The sequence below is a fragment of the Euleptes europaea genome, chromosome 1 (genome assembly GCF_029931775.1).
Source record: "Euleptes europaea isolate rEulEur1 chromosome 1, rEulEur1.hap1, whole genome shotgun sequence".
NCBI classification, from domain to species: Eukaryota; Metazoa; Chordata; class Lepidosauria; order Squamata; family Sphaerodactylidae; genus Euleptes; species Euleptes europaea.
The window spans coordinates 175,457,316-175,473,258 of record NC_079312.1 but is presented as its reverse complement, the minus strand read 5'-3'; the positions used below and the strand labels follow the sequence as shown (position 1 = coordinate 175,473,258).

The window sequence follows — 15,943 nt, the reverse complement described above, 5'->3', positions numbered from 1 at the left end:
ATAATTTTTTAAAAAAAAAAAGGAAGAAGGGGGGGGAAGGAACCGAAAATGGCGGAAAATTTAAAAGGTGAGTGACTGAGGGAGCGGAGCGCGGTGGAACTTTGAGGGTCGTGGGCGCGCGCGCGGTCTCGGCGCGTGAGGGAAGGGGGGGGCGTTTGATTGGCGGGGAGGGGGCCCCGCGCTGTCCGTCGCGAGCGCAGGAGCCAATCGGCGGCGGCCGCCGCGTTCGAAAGGGCGGGAGGTGGCAGCGGCGACCGTTACGGGTCCGGAGGGCGGGCAGCGCGCGCCGGGCTCTGAGCTTCTCTCGCCCTGAAGGCGGGAAAGGGGGGGGGGAGGGGAACCCGTGTGAGGGGCGGCGGGAGCCCGAAGAGCCCGGGGTAGCAACGCGCTCTCCCCGTCATAAAACTCCCCCCGGGAAAATAAACACCGCTGAGTTCCTTCAGTGACGGTTAAAACGCGTTGGGTTAAGGAGAGACATGGTAGAGGGTCTATAAAAGGATGCATGGTGTGGAGAGAGGGTGGGACAGGGAGGAGCTTTTCTCCCTCCCTCATAGTACTAAAACTCGGGGACATCTGCTGAAGCTGGAGAGATTCAAAAACGGATAAAAGGAAGTATTTCTTCACGCAACGCATAAATGGTGGAACTCCCTGCCCCAGGATGTGGTGATGGCTGCCAACCTGGAAGGCTTGAAGAGGGGAGTGGACATGTTCATGGAGGAGAGGGCTATCCACGGCTATTAATCATTATGCATACCTATTCTCTCCAGGATCAGAGGAGCGTGCCTATTATATTAGGTGCTATGGAATGCAGGCAGGATAACGCTGCTGCAGTTGTCTTGTTTATGGGCTTCCTAGAGGTACCTGGTTGGCCACTGTGTGAACAGACTGCTGGACTTGATGGGCCTGGGTCTGATCCAGCAAGGCCTTCCTTATGTTCTTATGGAGGATGGGGTTATCCCTAACTACTAGTCCAAATGGATACTAGTCATGATGCATACCTATTCTCTCCAGGATCAGAGGAGCATGCCTATTATATTAAATGCATGAAACACAGGCAGGATAATGCTGCTGCTGCCGTCATCTTGCTTGTGGGCTCCAGAGAGGCACCCAGTTGGCCGCTGTGTGAACAGACTGCTGGACTTGGTGGGCCTGGGTCTGACCCAGCATGGCTTTCCTTATGTTCTTATGGAGGACCGGGCTATTCATGGCTACTAGTCAAAATGAATATTAGTCCTGATGCATACCTATTCTCTGGATCAGAGGGGAGTGGACATGTCCATGGTGGAGAGGGGTATCCGTGGCTACTAGTCATGATGCATGCCTATTCTCTCCAGTGCCGGGCGAGCATTCCAAATATATGAAGTGCTGTGGGACACGGGCAGGGTAATGCTGCTGCAGTCGTCTTGTTTGGGGGCTTCCTAGAGGCACCTGGTTGGGCACTGTGTGAACAGACTGGTGGACTCGGCGGGCCTTGGTCTGATCCAGCACGGCTTTCCTTATATTCAGCTGTTCTGGCCTTTTCAGTCACGGTGAAAAGGGGTGCTGATTTGGGAGCCCCTGTGTGAACCGACAGCCTTCGTCTGACCCAGCAGGGCTTTCCTTATGTTGTTATGGAGGATGGGGCTATCCATGGCTGCTAGTCAAAATGGATACTGGTCATGATGCATACCTATTCTCTCCAGGATCAGAGGAGCATGCCTATTATATTAGGTGCTGTGGAACGCAGGCAGGATAATGCTGCTGCAGCCGTCTTGTTTGTGGGCTTCCTGGAGGCACCTGCTGGACTTGATGGGCCTTGGTCTGATCCAGCGTGGCTTTTCTTATGGACGCTGAGTCTTTCTTTCTTTGCTTCAGCTGCCCTTGTGCATTAACACACAGGTTTCATGGGTTTCCTTCAAAGCCTGTATTCATCTCTTCCCACACCCCTCTCTCCCTTTGAGTCTCACAACGACCCCCTGAAGTGCCTGAGGGAGAAAGAGGGTGGTGGTCTGAATTTGCCCCAATGCACTTTAGAGCAGAGCGGGGATTGGAACCCGGGTCTGCACGGTTCGGGGTCGCCACAAGTCAGAGGTGCCTTGATGGCACTTTCCGCCACCGGTCCACGGTGCTCGTGTACTGATAACCACTACACCACATGGTCTCCATGGGCTCCCCTCTACCTTCTGAAACTAATGTAGAGTTTGTTTCTCTAATGCTTAATTTACATGTGATTTGGGGGGGATAGGGTACATCTGACTTTTTAAACCACTAGTGCTAATCTGCTAGGAATACTGGGGTGGGGAAGATCCTTCACTAAGGTCGATGGCCCTGCTAAATGACCTTTCTGAAGCCTTGTGCCATTTAATAACCCCCACCTCCCCACACACACCCTGTCTTCACAAAATATTTTCCTTTTTGGGGGACAAACGTCACCAGACTTGACTTTTGACAGGATTGACCTTCCTGTAGCTCATAAAGACACCTGGTCTATTGACTTCTCAGATTTATGATTTAGCCCCTGAAGGCAGCTGTCTCCCTATTCAATTCCCTATTCCCATTGTCATACCAACCCTTTAAACTGTGTTCCCTCACAGTGCATTCCTAAGGAGAGTTATTCCGGTCTAAGCCCATTCATTTCAATGGGGTTAGACTGGAGTAACTCTCCTTAGGAATGCACTGTGACTTAGGAATGCATCCCTGCTATTCTTCCCACACTTCTGGCTTGACGGTGCAATCATAGTCAGTGTTGATTCGAATCCAGTAGCACCTTAGAGACCAACAAGATTTTTTTAGTAGAAGCTTTCGAGATACCCGACCAAGGAAGTTTTGACTTGAAAGCTTATACCCCGAAAATCTTGGCCTCTAAGGTGCTGCTGGGCTCCGATCTAGCTCTTTTACTGCAAAACGACATGGCTATCTGCTGAAACTAATGTAGAGTTTGTTTCTCTAACACTGAATTTACACGTAAAACCCTTGACTTTTTTAACCAGGAATGCTAATCTGCTAGGAATACTGGGGCCGGGGGGAGGGGAGATTTTTCAGCACTCAGAGATGGCTCAACTAAATGATATTTCTCGCACTTCAGAGTATTGGACTGGTATCGGAGAGACCCGGGTTTGAATCCCTACTCGTTCCATGGAAGCTGGCTGGGTGACCTTGGGCCGGTCACACTCTCTCAGTCTAGCCTACCTCACAGGATTGTTGTGAGGATAAAATGGAGGATAGGAGAATTATGTAAGCCACTTAGGGAAGAAAGGTGGGGTTAAAACGAGGCAAATAAATAGATAAATAAAAACCCGGCCTCCAGAATGGGGTTGATCCAAGTTTATTATAACTCCAGGCCACCTATTTGCTTTTTGAAGGCACAGTTCTGTTATTCTTCAGTATGACTCCTATGGTTTTGTGGCATCTAATGTATAACCTCCATCATAAGAACTTGAGCAGATGATTATGTGCTAATAAAAAAAGATAATCACCCCTGTCTGTTCATCCCCACCCTTTCCGTGAATGCTCATTCTAACCTTGCACCTAGTATTATGTGCTCTAAAGCAGGGGTGGGGAACCCTTTTTCCGCTAAGGGCCATTTGGACATTTATAACATCATTTGCGAGCCGTACAAAATTATCAACTTAAAAATTATCCAGCCAAGCCCCAAGCAGGCAGCTGCCCCAGATGACCCCCTCCCCCAGTGCGGGCAAGCAGGTAGGCATCCAACCGGTGGCACAGGATGGTCTGTTGCACCAGCCAGGCATAGCTGTCCAGCTGCACGCCGGAGTTGCTCCTGCTCCGCATGGTCGGGGCCAGATTCTATAGCCGGCTCCTGCTACCTCCACCTGCAGGGATGAAATGAGGACACACTGGCTAAGAACTTGCCCCCCCCACTCATTCTGGCCCTGCCTCCTTTAACCCCTCCATTGTCGCCACTTCCGCCCCCAGCCCTCTTGTAGTACAGAGGGAATATGTTTCTCCATGGCCCGGGTGGGAAAGGGTTAACACAGTTTCTTGGGCAGTCCTAGACGTTCCATAGCCAACGACTCTTCTGCAAGGGGGAAAAAGGTTCTTTTTCTCGGCAAAACAAACTCACATCTGCCTTGAATAGAGGCTATTCCTGTCTGCAGTAGAAGGCAGATCACCAGTCTTAGATCCTTCTGTGCTAGAGATCTGCCAGGACCCATGAAGGGCCAGACCAAATGATTTTGCGGGCCTTAAAAGGCCCCCAGGCCTGACATTCCCCACCCCTGCTCTAAAGGAATGAATTTTCTGCAGGTGAAAGGCTTCCCCCCCCCCCCCCAACAAACCAGTTTTCCAGTTCTGTCTGTTTAAATTGTTGGTGCATATGGGATTTAGTCCCTGGGCCCTAGAATACTAAATTCATAAAGCAGGTTTATAAGCTTAAAATACTCTTAGTGGACTTTATTTACTGAAAGATGAGAAGAAATACATAGGTTACTAGGTCCATTAAATGTGTATCTTGTAGCTTTCTGCTTCCCCATTTGTAGTTTGTTCTGAGATTCAACTGGTAAACGTCCTCTATGTGTCATTTGTTATCAGTTGTTGTGAGGATACAGTGGAGGAGAGGAGGAGAAGAATAAGAGTTGGTTTTTATATGCCGATTTCTCTACCACATAAGGGAGACTCAAACCAGCTTACAATCACCTTCCCTTCCCCACAACAGACATCCTATGAGGTAGGTGGGGCTGAGAAAGCTGTGACTAGCCCAAGGTCACCCAGCTGGCTTCATGTGTAGGAGTGGGGAAACAAATCCTGTTCACCGGATTAGCCTCCGCCGCCCATGTGGAGGAGTGGGGAATCAAACCCGGTTCTCCAGATCAGAGTCCACCGCTCTTAATCATTATACCATGCTGAATGATGTAAACCATTTTGGGGGAGAAAGGCAGGGTTCCCAAACTGTGCTCTGCGAAATATCTAATGCTCCATGAAGAGATTGTAAATAAAAATACTACTGTCATTTGGTTTAGTATATAGATGCTAGGTGAAAATTAGTGCTCCGTGACGAATTTCTCTCCTGAAAAGTGCTCCGTGACTCAAAAGGTTTGGGAAACTCTGGTATAAATGAATAAATAAATAGGCTCTACTTAACCTCTCTTAATGCCATGTTTCATCTTCTCTGATCAGCCTTTTCTTGGAAAGAGGATTGTTGAATGAAACAACCGGAGAACCATGTCAGATGACTTGAGAGCCAGCATGGTGTAGTGGTTAAGAGCGATGGTTTGGAGTGTAGTACTCTAATCTGGAGAATTGGGTTTGATTCCCCACTCCTCCACACGAGTGGCGGACGCTAATCTGGAGAACCGGGTTGGTTTCCCTTCATCTACACATGAAGCCAGCTGGGTGACCTTGGGCTAGTCACAGCTGTCTCAGCCTCACCTACCTCACAGGGTGTCTGTTGTGGGGAGGGGAAGGTGATTGTAAGCCAGTTTGATTCTTCCTTAAGTGGTAGACACAGGCAGCATATAAAAACCAGCTCTTCTTCCTCTTCTCCTTCATCAGACACTTCTCCCACATTAGGAGATTTAGTGGGGTATATGCGAATTGCGTGGTGTGGCATACTTGATAGAATGTCATATCTGGGAGACCCAAGGTTTGAATCCCCACTCTGTTGTGGAAGTTTGCTGGCTAATCTTGGGTCAGTCACACACAGTCTCAGCCTGACCTATCTTACAGGGTTGTTGTGAGGATACAGTGGAGGAGAGGAGAATGATGTAAACCATTTTTTGGGGGCGAGAAAGGCAGGGTATAAATGAATTAAATCAGTAGGCTCCATTTAACCTCTCTTAGTGTTACTTTTCAACTTATCTGACCAGACTTTTCTTGGAAATAGGGTAGTGGAATGAAACAGCTGCAGAACCATGCCAGATGACCTGTGGACCCCTGACTCCAATGTGTATTAATCACAACTATTTTTTATGTGAATGCCTGACCTAAACATTCCCTTGGAAAGAGGACTCTTTGGGCGTGTGTTTCTGAACTAGTTCCTTCCCCTTTTCTTCTCATCAGTTTGTAAAAGGAGGAAATAAGCCTGTTTCTTGGGGTCTTGCACTAGTTGGAAGAACCGACGATGAGGACTCTTTGCTTGGGATGTAAAATCAGTTGTAGAATCTGGGTGATGTCTGTTGCTCAATTAGCCAATGATAAGCAGCTAGTTCTACTGCCATGGAGAGGCAGCGTAGTGTAGTGGTTAAGAACGGGGGTTTGGAGCAGTGGACTTTAATCTGGAGACCCGAGTTTGATTCCCCACTCCTCCACATGAGTGGCAGATGCTAATCTGGTGAACTGGTTTGGTTTCCCCACTCCTCCACATGAAGCCAGCTGGGTAACCTTGGGCTAGTCACAGTTCTCTTAGAGCTCTCTCAGTCCCACCTACCTCACAGGGTGTCTGTTGTGGGTAGGGGGAAGGTAAGGTAATTGTAAGCCGGTTTGATTCTCCCTTAAGTGTGAGAGAAAGTCGGCATATAAATGCCAACTCTTCTTCTCTTCCTAACCTGTGTGCCAGTTCAATAGCATGTGGTGTCTGAGAGATGTGGATTCAAACAATCTCACTGCCATGAAACTGACTGGGTAGATTCTCACTCTAACCCGCCTCCCTGCGCTGTTGTGCGGATAAAAACTAGAGAGTTGAGTATGCTGCTCTGAACCTCTTGGGAGGAAAAGTTGTTTTATGTACTTTTATGGCTATTGCTCTGTTTATAGTGCGAGCCGCCTTGCGTTCTGTAAGGTAAAAATGCAGCTAATAAATGTTTTAAATAAATAAAACATGGGGATACAGACGTACTAGTTAGTAAATTTGGGGGTTATGGCTGTGAGCTGGCTGAGAGCCGTAACAGGAGTCAGAATTGCGTGGGCGCAAGTTATGTGTCGCTTGTAGTTTGGTATTCATTTGGTATTGTAGTTTGGTATATGTGTTGGTGGTCTAATGCTGTGATAGCTGTGGACGCTGAGGGATTCATAGCTTCCACGTGCATGCACACATGAAAGAGGACAAAAGCCAGTAAGAGAGCTGCAGATAAGCGCTCTGGTAGAAAGCCTGTGTCTGGGATGAGTAGAAGGCTGGTATGGAACTGACCTGTGAAAGTAAATCTGGGTGTGTAACAGAGACTTTCTAAGATGGCTTGCTACAGATGCTTTACCTGCCCTCTCTTGCAACAAAGGCTTAGAAATGTGCCTCTGGCACAACGTCCTGAGATTTCTTTTCCCGTAATGACCCCAAGGTTAGAAGCTTGATAAGGACTAGCTAGAGAAACTATCTCCACGGGAGGGGCTGTGGCTCAGTGGTAGAGCGTCTGCTTGGCATTCAGAAGGTCCCAGGTTCAATCCCCGGCATCTCCAGTTAAAGTGACTAGGCAAGTAGGTGATGTGAAAGACCCCTGCCTGAGCCCCTAGAAAGCCGCTGCCAGTCTGAGTAGACAGTATTGACTGATGGACCAAGCGATCTGATTCAGTATAAGGCAGCTTCATGTGTTCTTCAAGGAAAAACTGTGCTTCTAACTATTCATATCTGTCCTTTTCCCCATCCCCATCCCCAACAGCCTGCTCTGTTTGTTGCAAATCCACTTGGTCTCAGCTCCAGGATTTGTGCCGCTTGGAAAAGTTATGCTGCTCGACCATGGGCATCACCAGGAGAAACCTGTATAATTTTGAAGTGGAATATCTGTGTGACTACAAGAGAATCCGGGTGAGTTTTGCTGGCAGCCGGCCTTCCCACCGCTTTTGCATTACCTCCTTTTATGTGACCTTGCGTCTTTCTTCCTAGTTCTCAGTCGACGCAGAGTCTTTGCATTATTTTGGGCTGTCTCTTCTTCCTCTCCTCCCTCTTCTTCCCATTTCATCATTCTTAGCCAAACAGTACTGAAATGGAGAGCCAGCATGGTGTAGCAGTTAAGAGCGGTGGTTTGGAGTGGTGGACTGGGTTTGATTCCCCACTCCTCCACATGAGTGGCAAACACTAATCTGGTGAACCAGGTTGGTTTCCCCTCTCCAACACATGAAGCCAGCCGGGTGACCTTGGGCTAGTCACAGCTCTGATAGAGCTCTCTCAGCTCCACCTACCTCACAGGGTGTCTGTTGTGGGGAGGGGAAGGGAAGGTGATTGTAAGCTGGTTTGATTCTTCCTTAAATGGTAGAGAAAGTGGGCATATAAAAACCAACTCTTCTTCTTCTCTTGTGGGTGGAAATTTAAGGTTGCCACTGAATTGGAACTGTGGGGAAAGGATTATGTAAGACTTGATGTAGACTCTAGGATTGCTAAATTCCATTCCAGATTCCTAGGTTCTATCTTTGCCTTGGGGTTTTAGCAGGGATTGCTGAGAGACCTTGCTTTCTGGGGTCTGTTTTCAGCTCTGGGAATAGTCATGTTTCAAGCTGACATCGTGCATGGTTACCTTTTGCTCAGGATGAGGAATACTACCTGGTGAAATGGCGGGGCTACCCTGATTGGCAAAACACCTGGGAGCCCCGGAAGAACTTGCGCTGCATCAGCATCCTCAAGCAGTTCCACCGGGACCTAGAGCAGGCACTGATCCGGCGAGGAGGCAAGCTCAGGAAGAACATGAGCCTGCTGGACCAAGGCCTCTCCAACTACCTGGTGCAGAAGGCCCGGCAGCGACAGGCCCTGCAGCAGTGGGAGTACCAGCTCAACGCCAAGCGCAACCACAAGGGGCGCATTGTCGTCGAGAACGAGGTGGACTTGGACGGGCCCCCCCGGGATTTCGTCTACATCAACGAGTACAAGGTGGGGGACGGCATCACTCTCAACCAGGTGGCGGTGGGCTGCGAGTGCCAGGACTGTCTGTTGGAAGTGGCAGGGGGCTGTTGCCCAGGTGCCTCGCACCACAAGTTTGCCTACAACGAGCTGGGGCAAGTGAAGATCAAGGCCGGCATGCCCATCTACGAGTGCAATTCCCGCTGCAACTGCGGGCTCGACTGCCCCAACCGCGTGGTGCAGAAAGGCATTCGTTACGACCTCTGCATTTTCCGGACGGATGACGGGCGCGGCTGGGGCGTGCGCACGCTGGAGAAGATCCGCAAGAACAGCTTTGTCATGGAATACGTGGGAGAGGTAGGATGGGCAAAAGAAGTTGACTGGGAGCCCAGGATGCAGAAAGGAAGAAATTGAAGCTGGGTTCACCTGGGGTAAAGTGGCAAGCGTGTTAAAGGGAAGCTCTCTGCACATGGTTAAATTGTGGAACTCCCTGCCCCAGGATGTAGTGATGGCCGCCAACTTGGAAGGTTTTAAGAGGGGAGTGGACATGTTCATGGAGGAGAGGGCTATCCATGGCTACTAGTAAAAATGGATACTAGTCATCATGCATACCTATTCTCTCCAGGATCAGAGGAACATGCCTATATATTAAGTGCTTTGGAACTCAGGCAAGATAATGCTGCTGCAGTCATCTTATTCATGGGCTTCCTAGAGGCACCTGTTGGCCAACAGAGTGCTGGACTTGATGGGCCTTGGCCTGATCCAGCAGGGCTTTTCTTATGTTCTTATGTTAAAAAGATAGGAACCTCAGAGATGCCAGTTAGGGTGAGCATAACAAATTGTCTGATCCAGGGGTCCTCATTCTTTTTGAATCTCTGGGCATGTTTGGAATTTTGAGGTAGGGCAGCAAGCGCCACTATAAAATGACAGCCACAAGAGGTGGAGCCAAGCACATACACACAAGAGGAAGGGGGATGGGGAATATAACTACACAGGCAGACAAAGCCCAAAGGGGGTTTAACACACATACACACAAAGAAGATGACCAGTGGTGGAAAGAAAAGATCCTTTTTCTACGATTCTGGATTCTTCTTCAGGGACTAATAGGAGGATCCATGTAAAAAGCCCCTTTATTTCTTGAAGGCATTTTGTCACTGGTTCTGCCTTCACAATGATCTTCCGTGCTTTCTTGAAGCACATGGACATGCCTGCTCATGCCCACACACGCCACATTGGGCAACCCTGGTCTAGTCCATGGTTGGAGTCCCATCTGAGATAGTGGTCATAAAATGCCAGCAGAGAAAACTGCTTGGTAGGAAAAGATACTGGATGAATCTCGTTGCTAATACTCTGAAATATTCATCTAATGCTCCCACCAATACTTTTGTCTCCGTAAAAATCTTGATTTTTCCTCTCTCCCTTTCTGTCATAAATTGCTGCTGCAGTTGGAAAGTTGCAGCTTCTTAGAGATCACTGTGCAGTGTCAGAATTAAGACAATCTTCTGTCATGCTTGTACATGGCTGCTTATAAAACTTCTTACTGAAGTTGGTGCGTACTAGAAGATAATAAGGGGACAAGACCCACCGAATATGTATTAGAACATAACTTGCTTCACACAATGAGAGGTTCACATCAATAATGAGATACTTTGGAACCATCCACTGAGTATCTGTAGCACAAAGTCACGGGTGTGGGTGTAAAATTTCAAAAAAGATGTAATTCACCACAGCTCATTGTGTGACTACTTCAAAGATTCCTTGAGATTTCAGGAATCGTTCGGCAGCCTCCCTACTATGGTGAGAAGAGCGTTAGATCTGTGAGTGTGTTTGTGTGTAACGTGCCGTGAAGTCACAGCTGACATATGGCGACCCTGTAGGGTTTTCAAGGCAAGAGAAGTTGGGAGGTGGTTTGCCGTTGCCTGCCTCTGTGTGGGCTGAGCGAGTTTGGAGAGAACTGAATGGCCCTCACAGGGCAGGCTTCATGTGGAGGAGTGGGGAATCAAACCTGGTTCCCCTGGTTAGAGTCTGCTGCTGTTAACCACACTACCACACTGGCTCCCTAGGTCTGTGAATACAGAATTAATTTAAGACTTAATCAGAGCTTTAGAATGTTAATAGAGGTGCTTGCTGAAGATTTTTGGGGGGGTTTGCCCTCAAGTCACGCCCGACTTATGGCGACCCTGTAGGGTTTTCAAGGCAAGAGATGTTCAAAGGAGGTTGGCCATTGCCTGCCTCTGCGTAGCAACCCTGGACTTCCTTGGTGGTCTCCCATCCAAATACTGACCAGGGCTGACTTTGTGTAGCTTCCAAGACCTGATGAGCCTGGGCTATCCAGGTCAGGGCTTGCTGAAGATAAAAAGGTAAAGGTCCCCTGTGCAAGCATCGGGTCATTCCTGACCCACGGGGTGACGTCACATCCCGACGTTTACTAGGCAGTCTTCGTTTTACGGGGTGGTTTGCCAGTGCCTTCCCCAGTCATCTTCCCTTTACCCCCAGCAAGCTGGGTACTCATTTTACTGACCTCGGAAGGATGGAAGGCTGAGTCAACCTGAAGATAGGACTAAGATATTAGGATATGTGTAGACAGCCGTACAAAGCATAGAGACAGGCAGAGAGGATCAGTAGAAGAAACGGGCACAGAAATACAGGGAACTGAAAGGGTAGTTCGCAGAAGTGGGTTAAGAAAGCAGAAATGTCTCTTCCGCATTCCATGTTTTCACCGTCTTCCTTATCTTTCCCAGATCATCACATCGGAGGAGGCAGAGCGACGGGGTCAGATCTACGACCGGCAGGGTGCCACTTACCTATTTGACCTGGACTATGTAGAGGATGTATATACAGTGGACGCGGCCTATTATGGCAACATTTCTCATTTTGTCAACCACAGTGTGAGTAGAGCGGGTCGTAGCTGTGAGGGAGGCATTTACTTAGGGTGGGGTGTGTGTGGAAAGTGCTGTCAAGTCACGGCAAGAGATAGAATAATAGTCATATATTTGGAAGGGGCCATACAGGCCCTCTAGTCCAACCCCCTGCTTAACGCAGGATCAGCCTACAGGGAACTGAAGTGGTTTGCCTTTGCCTGCCACTGCACAGCAACCCTGGACTTCCTTGGTGGTCTCCCTTCCAAGCACTAAGGGTTGGCCCTGCTTAGCTTCTGAGAACTGATGAGATTGGACCAGCCTGGGCCATCCAGGTCAAGGCAAGAGACAAACAGAGATGGTTTGCCATTGCCTGCCTTTATGGAGCAACACTGGTCTTCCTTGGTGGTCTCCCCTCCAAGTATTAACCAGGGCTGACCCTGCTTGGCTTCCAAGATCTAATGAGATCAGGCTAGCCTGGGCTATCCAGGTCAGGGCTTCCTTAACATTCCATCTTAATTCAGGATTTGGCTTTATTTCTCCCTCTCCTCGTTGTTGTTCCATGCTTCCAGTGTAACCCCAACCTCCAGGTGTACAACGTCTTTATCGAAAACTTGGACGAGCGGCTGCCGCGCATCGCCTTCTTTGCTACTCGGCCGATCCGTATCGGTGAGGAACTCACCTTTGACTACAACATGCAAGGTAATCTGCCGAAATTTGAAGGTTTTTAGGGCCCGTCGCAGTTTGCGCCGTGCGGTTTTGGGTCGCAAGGATTAGGACTTAAGGGTCCTGTTGAACTATTTTTTTTTAAAAAAGTTAGATTTTGTCTGTGTTAAAACACCGTGTTGGGTAATTAGAAAGAATTATGACAGGCCACTGTTAAAGGAAGCAGGCTGTTGCTAGAGCTCAGTATGTTGGGTCAAATAAATAGCTGTGCTATCAGGGACCATCTGCTGGGAGCTGTAATGTATATATCTTTTAATTAACTTACTTCATCCATACCTCACCTTTCCCCAGTGGGACTCAGGGTGGCTTACATCATTCTTTCCTCCATTTTATCCTTACAACAACCCTGTGAGGAAGGTTAGGCTGGGAGCATGTGCCTGGCCCAAGGTCACCTGGCAAGCTTCCATAGCAGAGTGGGGATTCAAACTGGGGTTTCCAAGGCTGTAGACCTACACTCTAACCCAGGGGTGTTGAACTCAATTGTTATGAGGGCCAGATAGGACATAAATGTCACTTGGTTGGGCTGGGTCATGCCTCACCAGCCCAGATCGTGAGTGGGGGGTGATGGCTGCCTCAACTGACTCACGGGCCAGATAAGAGCCCTCAAGGGGACGGATCTGGCCCACGGGTCCTATGTTTGACACCCCTGCTCTAACCACTATCCCACGCTGGTGTATATGATGGCAGGTATGGTACAAAATAAAGTGTTCCTGGCTCCAGATTTTACCCAATCTGCCAGCATGGTGCAGTGGTTAAGAGTGGTGGTTTGGGGTGGTGGACTCTAATCTGGAGAACAGGGTTTGATTCCCCATTCCTCCACATGAGCGGGCGGTCGCTAATCTGGTGAACTGGGTTGGGCTTCCCCGCTCCTACACATGAAGCCAGCTGGGTGACCTTGGGCTAGTCTTAGAGCTCTCTCAGCCCCACTTACCTCACAGGGTGTCTGCTGTGGGGAAGGGAAGGTTATTGTGAGCCGGTTTGATTCTTCCTTAAGTGGTAGAGAAAGTTGGAATATAGAAACCAACTCTGTTGCTTATGCTTCTTCTTCTATCTGTAATCCAGTATGGCCTCTCACAAGACAGAGCTCATGTTGTTAGTCTTTGAGATGTCTCTGGACTTCTTGGAGGGGTTGTGGCCCAGCGGAGGAGCTTCTGTTTTGCGCGCAGATGTCCTGGCTCCAATCTCTAGCATTTCCAGCTGAAGGGACAAGGTGGTAGGTGATAGGAAAGACCCTGGAGAGCCGTTGCCTGCCTGAGTAGACAATACTGACCTGGATGGACTGATGGTCTGATTCAGTATAAGGCAGTTTCCTGTGTGTGTTCTGTTTGCTAGAGTAATATGGATACCCCGCTGGTGTTATCTACTCAGTCAGAACCTAGGACTGCTTCTTCTCTCCCGCCACAGTGGACCCAGTAAATGCAGAGAGCACGCGGATGGACACTAACTTCGGCCTCATGGGAGGCCTGACCGGCTCCCCAAAGAAGCGGATGCGCATCGAGTGCAAATGCGGCACGGAGTCCTGCCGGAAATACCTCTTCTAGTTCCCCATCCGTTTTTGCTCAGAAGGCGTCCAGCCGCGCTCGAAATTGGAAAGTGAAAGGTTGAACTGGCAGTTGCCACAAAATGGCAGGCAAAGAGGGTAAGGGTCAGTACCGTACCTGCTTGAAAAAACTGGATTATCGGGACTGTGAACTGCGTGGGGGGGGGGGGCAACAACCCACACCTGTTGTGCCGCCCAGCCTCCACGGCTTCTCGTTGCCAAACAGGAGTGTTTTAATGGTATGCAAGGGATTTTTTTGGAATAGGCAGGTGATTAGTTTTGACCTGTCAGACTTGCTGCTTGAGGCGCTGGCTTCGAGGACAACGGTCCCAGAAGGGATCGTAAGGCTGCAGGGGTGGGGGCGTCTTCTCCGCCTCGGTTTTGTCCCTCAAAAGGCTTGATCGCAGGCGCGGCGGTGGCAGAGAACGCTGGCTAATTTCTTTTCTCCGTTGCTATTTGCTAAGGGATGGAAGGGCTCGTTTCCAAATCAGAAGCGCTTCCTGGTTGCCTTACATATAGGAGGGAAACACCCCCCACCCCCCCACAACCACTTGGCTTTTAATGAATCTGACGGGGCCCAAACTCTGCATTACCTCATTACATAGGACCGCTGCCCATCTCCATCCAGAGAGAGTCCACTATAATTTGTACTTGAAGTCGCACTTATTGATGTCTTGGGGTTGTCCTATGCAAACAGACAAGCCGTTGTCACCTCTCTAATGTATTTTTTTCCTCTTAAAAGGACATTTTAAAAAGTGTATTTGTGGGTTGGGGGCGAAGAATCTGGCTTCTAGAAGCAGCTGTATTTTGGGGGGAGCTGCGGCGAGACTTCCGAATTGTTGGTTGACGAACTTGATTAGATCGTTGGATTCTTTATTCTGTTTTGTGTCTTAACACTTTTTGTATCAACTGTTTCTTTTTTTAAAAAAGTGAACAAAACAAAAATTCAGACAGTTTGAGCGGGATGATTATGTACAGAGAACGGGAACTGGAAGCCATTTCGAATCTAGCAAGAGGAAGGCAAAGTTGAGGTTGGCTAACATTTGAGGAAGTCATACCAGGCCCTCAGTGGTTTCACTTAATGGTTTTAATTCTGGAAAAGGGTGTGTGGGACAAGGGGCATTGCATTTATGTTTCTCTTCTAGAACCTATGAAGCTGCCTATTATTGAATCAGAGCACCTGGTTCCTCAAGCTTACAGTTGTCTGCTCAGACTGGCAGCGGCTGTCCCGGGTCACAGGGGGAGGAGGTCTTTCAAATCATCTGCCACATGATCCTTTTAGATAGAAATGCCGAAGATTGAACCTGGGACCTTCTGAATGCCAAGCAGATGCTCTACCACTAAGAAGAAGAGTTGGTTTTTATATGCAGACTTTCTCTTCCACTTAAGGGAGAATCAAACCGGCTTACAATCACCTTCCCTTCCCCTCCCCACAACAGACACCCTGTGAGGGAGGTGGGGCTGAGAGAGCTGTGACTGTCCCTAGGTCACCCTGCTGGCCTAACGTTTAGCAGTGGGGAAACCAACCCAGTTCACCAGATCAGCGTCCGCTGCTCATGTGGAGGAGTGGGGGAATTGAACCCGGTTCTCCAGATTAGAGTCCACCACTCCAAACCACCATTCTTAACCACTACACCATGCTGGCTCCTCACTTTAGTCAGCCTTTTAAAACAATTTTTAATCTCCTCCTGGTCTCCATTTCTTTTGTAGTCCAACCCACCTTTCTTCAACCATTTACACTGTAAGATTTCTTAAACAATGGGACATATTCTTTCCTTCCTTCTCTGCCCTTTGAAGAAAGAACTGAGGAGTAGATCTCCCCACATTGTAGGTGAATGGTAATGAAGAAGAAGAGCTGGTTTTTATATTCTGACTTTCTCTACCACTTAAGGCAGAATCAAACCGGCTTACAACCTCCTTCTCTTCCCCTCCCCACAACAGACAACCTGTGAGGTAGGTGGGGCTGAGAGTGTGACTAGCCCAAGGTCGCCCAGCTGGCTTCATGTGGAGGAGCAGGGAAACAAATCCACCCTCTGGGTTGTAGCTCCTGTAAGTAGAGAGCTAATGGAGAATGAGCAGCTCCTAGACCAGGGTTTAGTGATGTTGAATAAGGGGGGGATT

The 15,943-nt window shown here is 48.9% G+C and overlaps 1 protein-coding gene across 1 annotated transcript; it reads left to right on the top strand.

Moving 5' to 3' along the window:
- Positions 1 to 48: 48 nt before the first annotated feature.
- SUV39H1 (SUV39H1 histone lysine methyltransferase) lies at positions 49 to 13,823 on the top strand. The gene is made up of 6 exons (XM_056861938.1): positions 49 to 67; positions 7,527 to 7,672; positions 8,390 to 9,055; positions 11,440 to 11,586; positions 12,129 to 12,258; positions 13,687 to 13,823. The coding sequence occupies exons 1-6, from the start codon at positions 49 to 51 to the stop codon at positions 13,821 to 13,823; spliced, it is 1,245 nt and encodes a 414-aa protein (XP_056717916.1).
- Positions 13,824 to 15,943: the final 2,120 nt, after the last annotated feature.

Excerpts from the sequence above, each read along its gene's own strand:
- SUV39H1 (XM_056861938.1), top strand. Across the intron at positions 9,056-11,439 it reads TCATGGAATACGTGGGAGAG|ATCATCACATCGGAGGAGGC; the intron begins GTAGGATGGGCA and ends TATCTTTCCCAG. Across the intron at positions 12,259-13,686 it reads CTTTGACTACAACATGCAAG|TGGACCCAGTAAATGCAGAG; the intron begins GTAATCTGCCGA and ends CTCCCGCCACAG.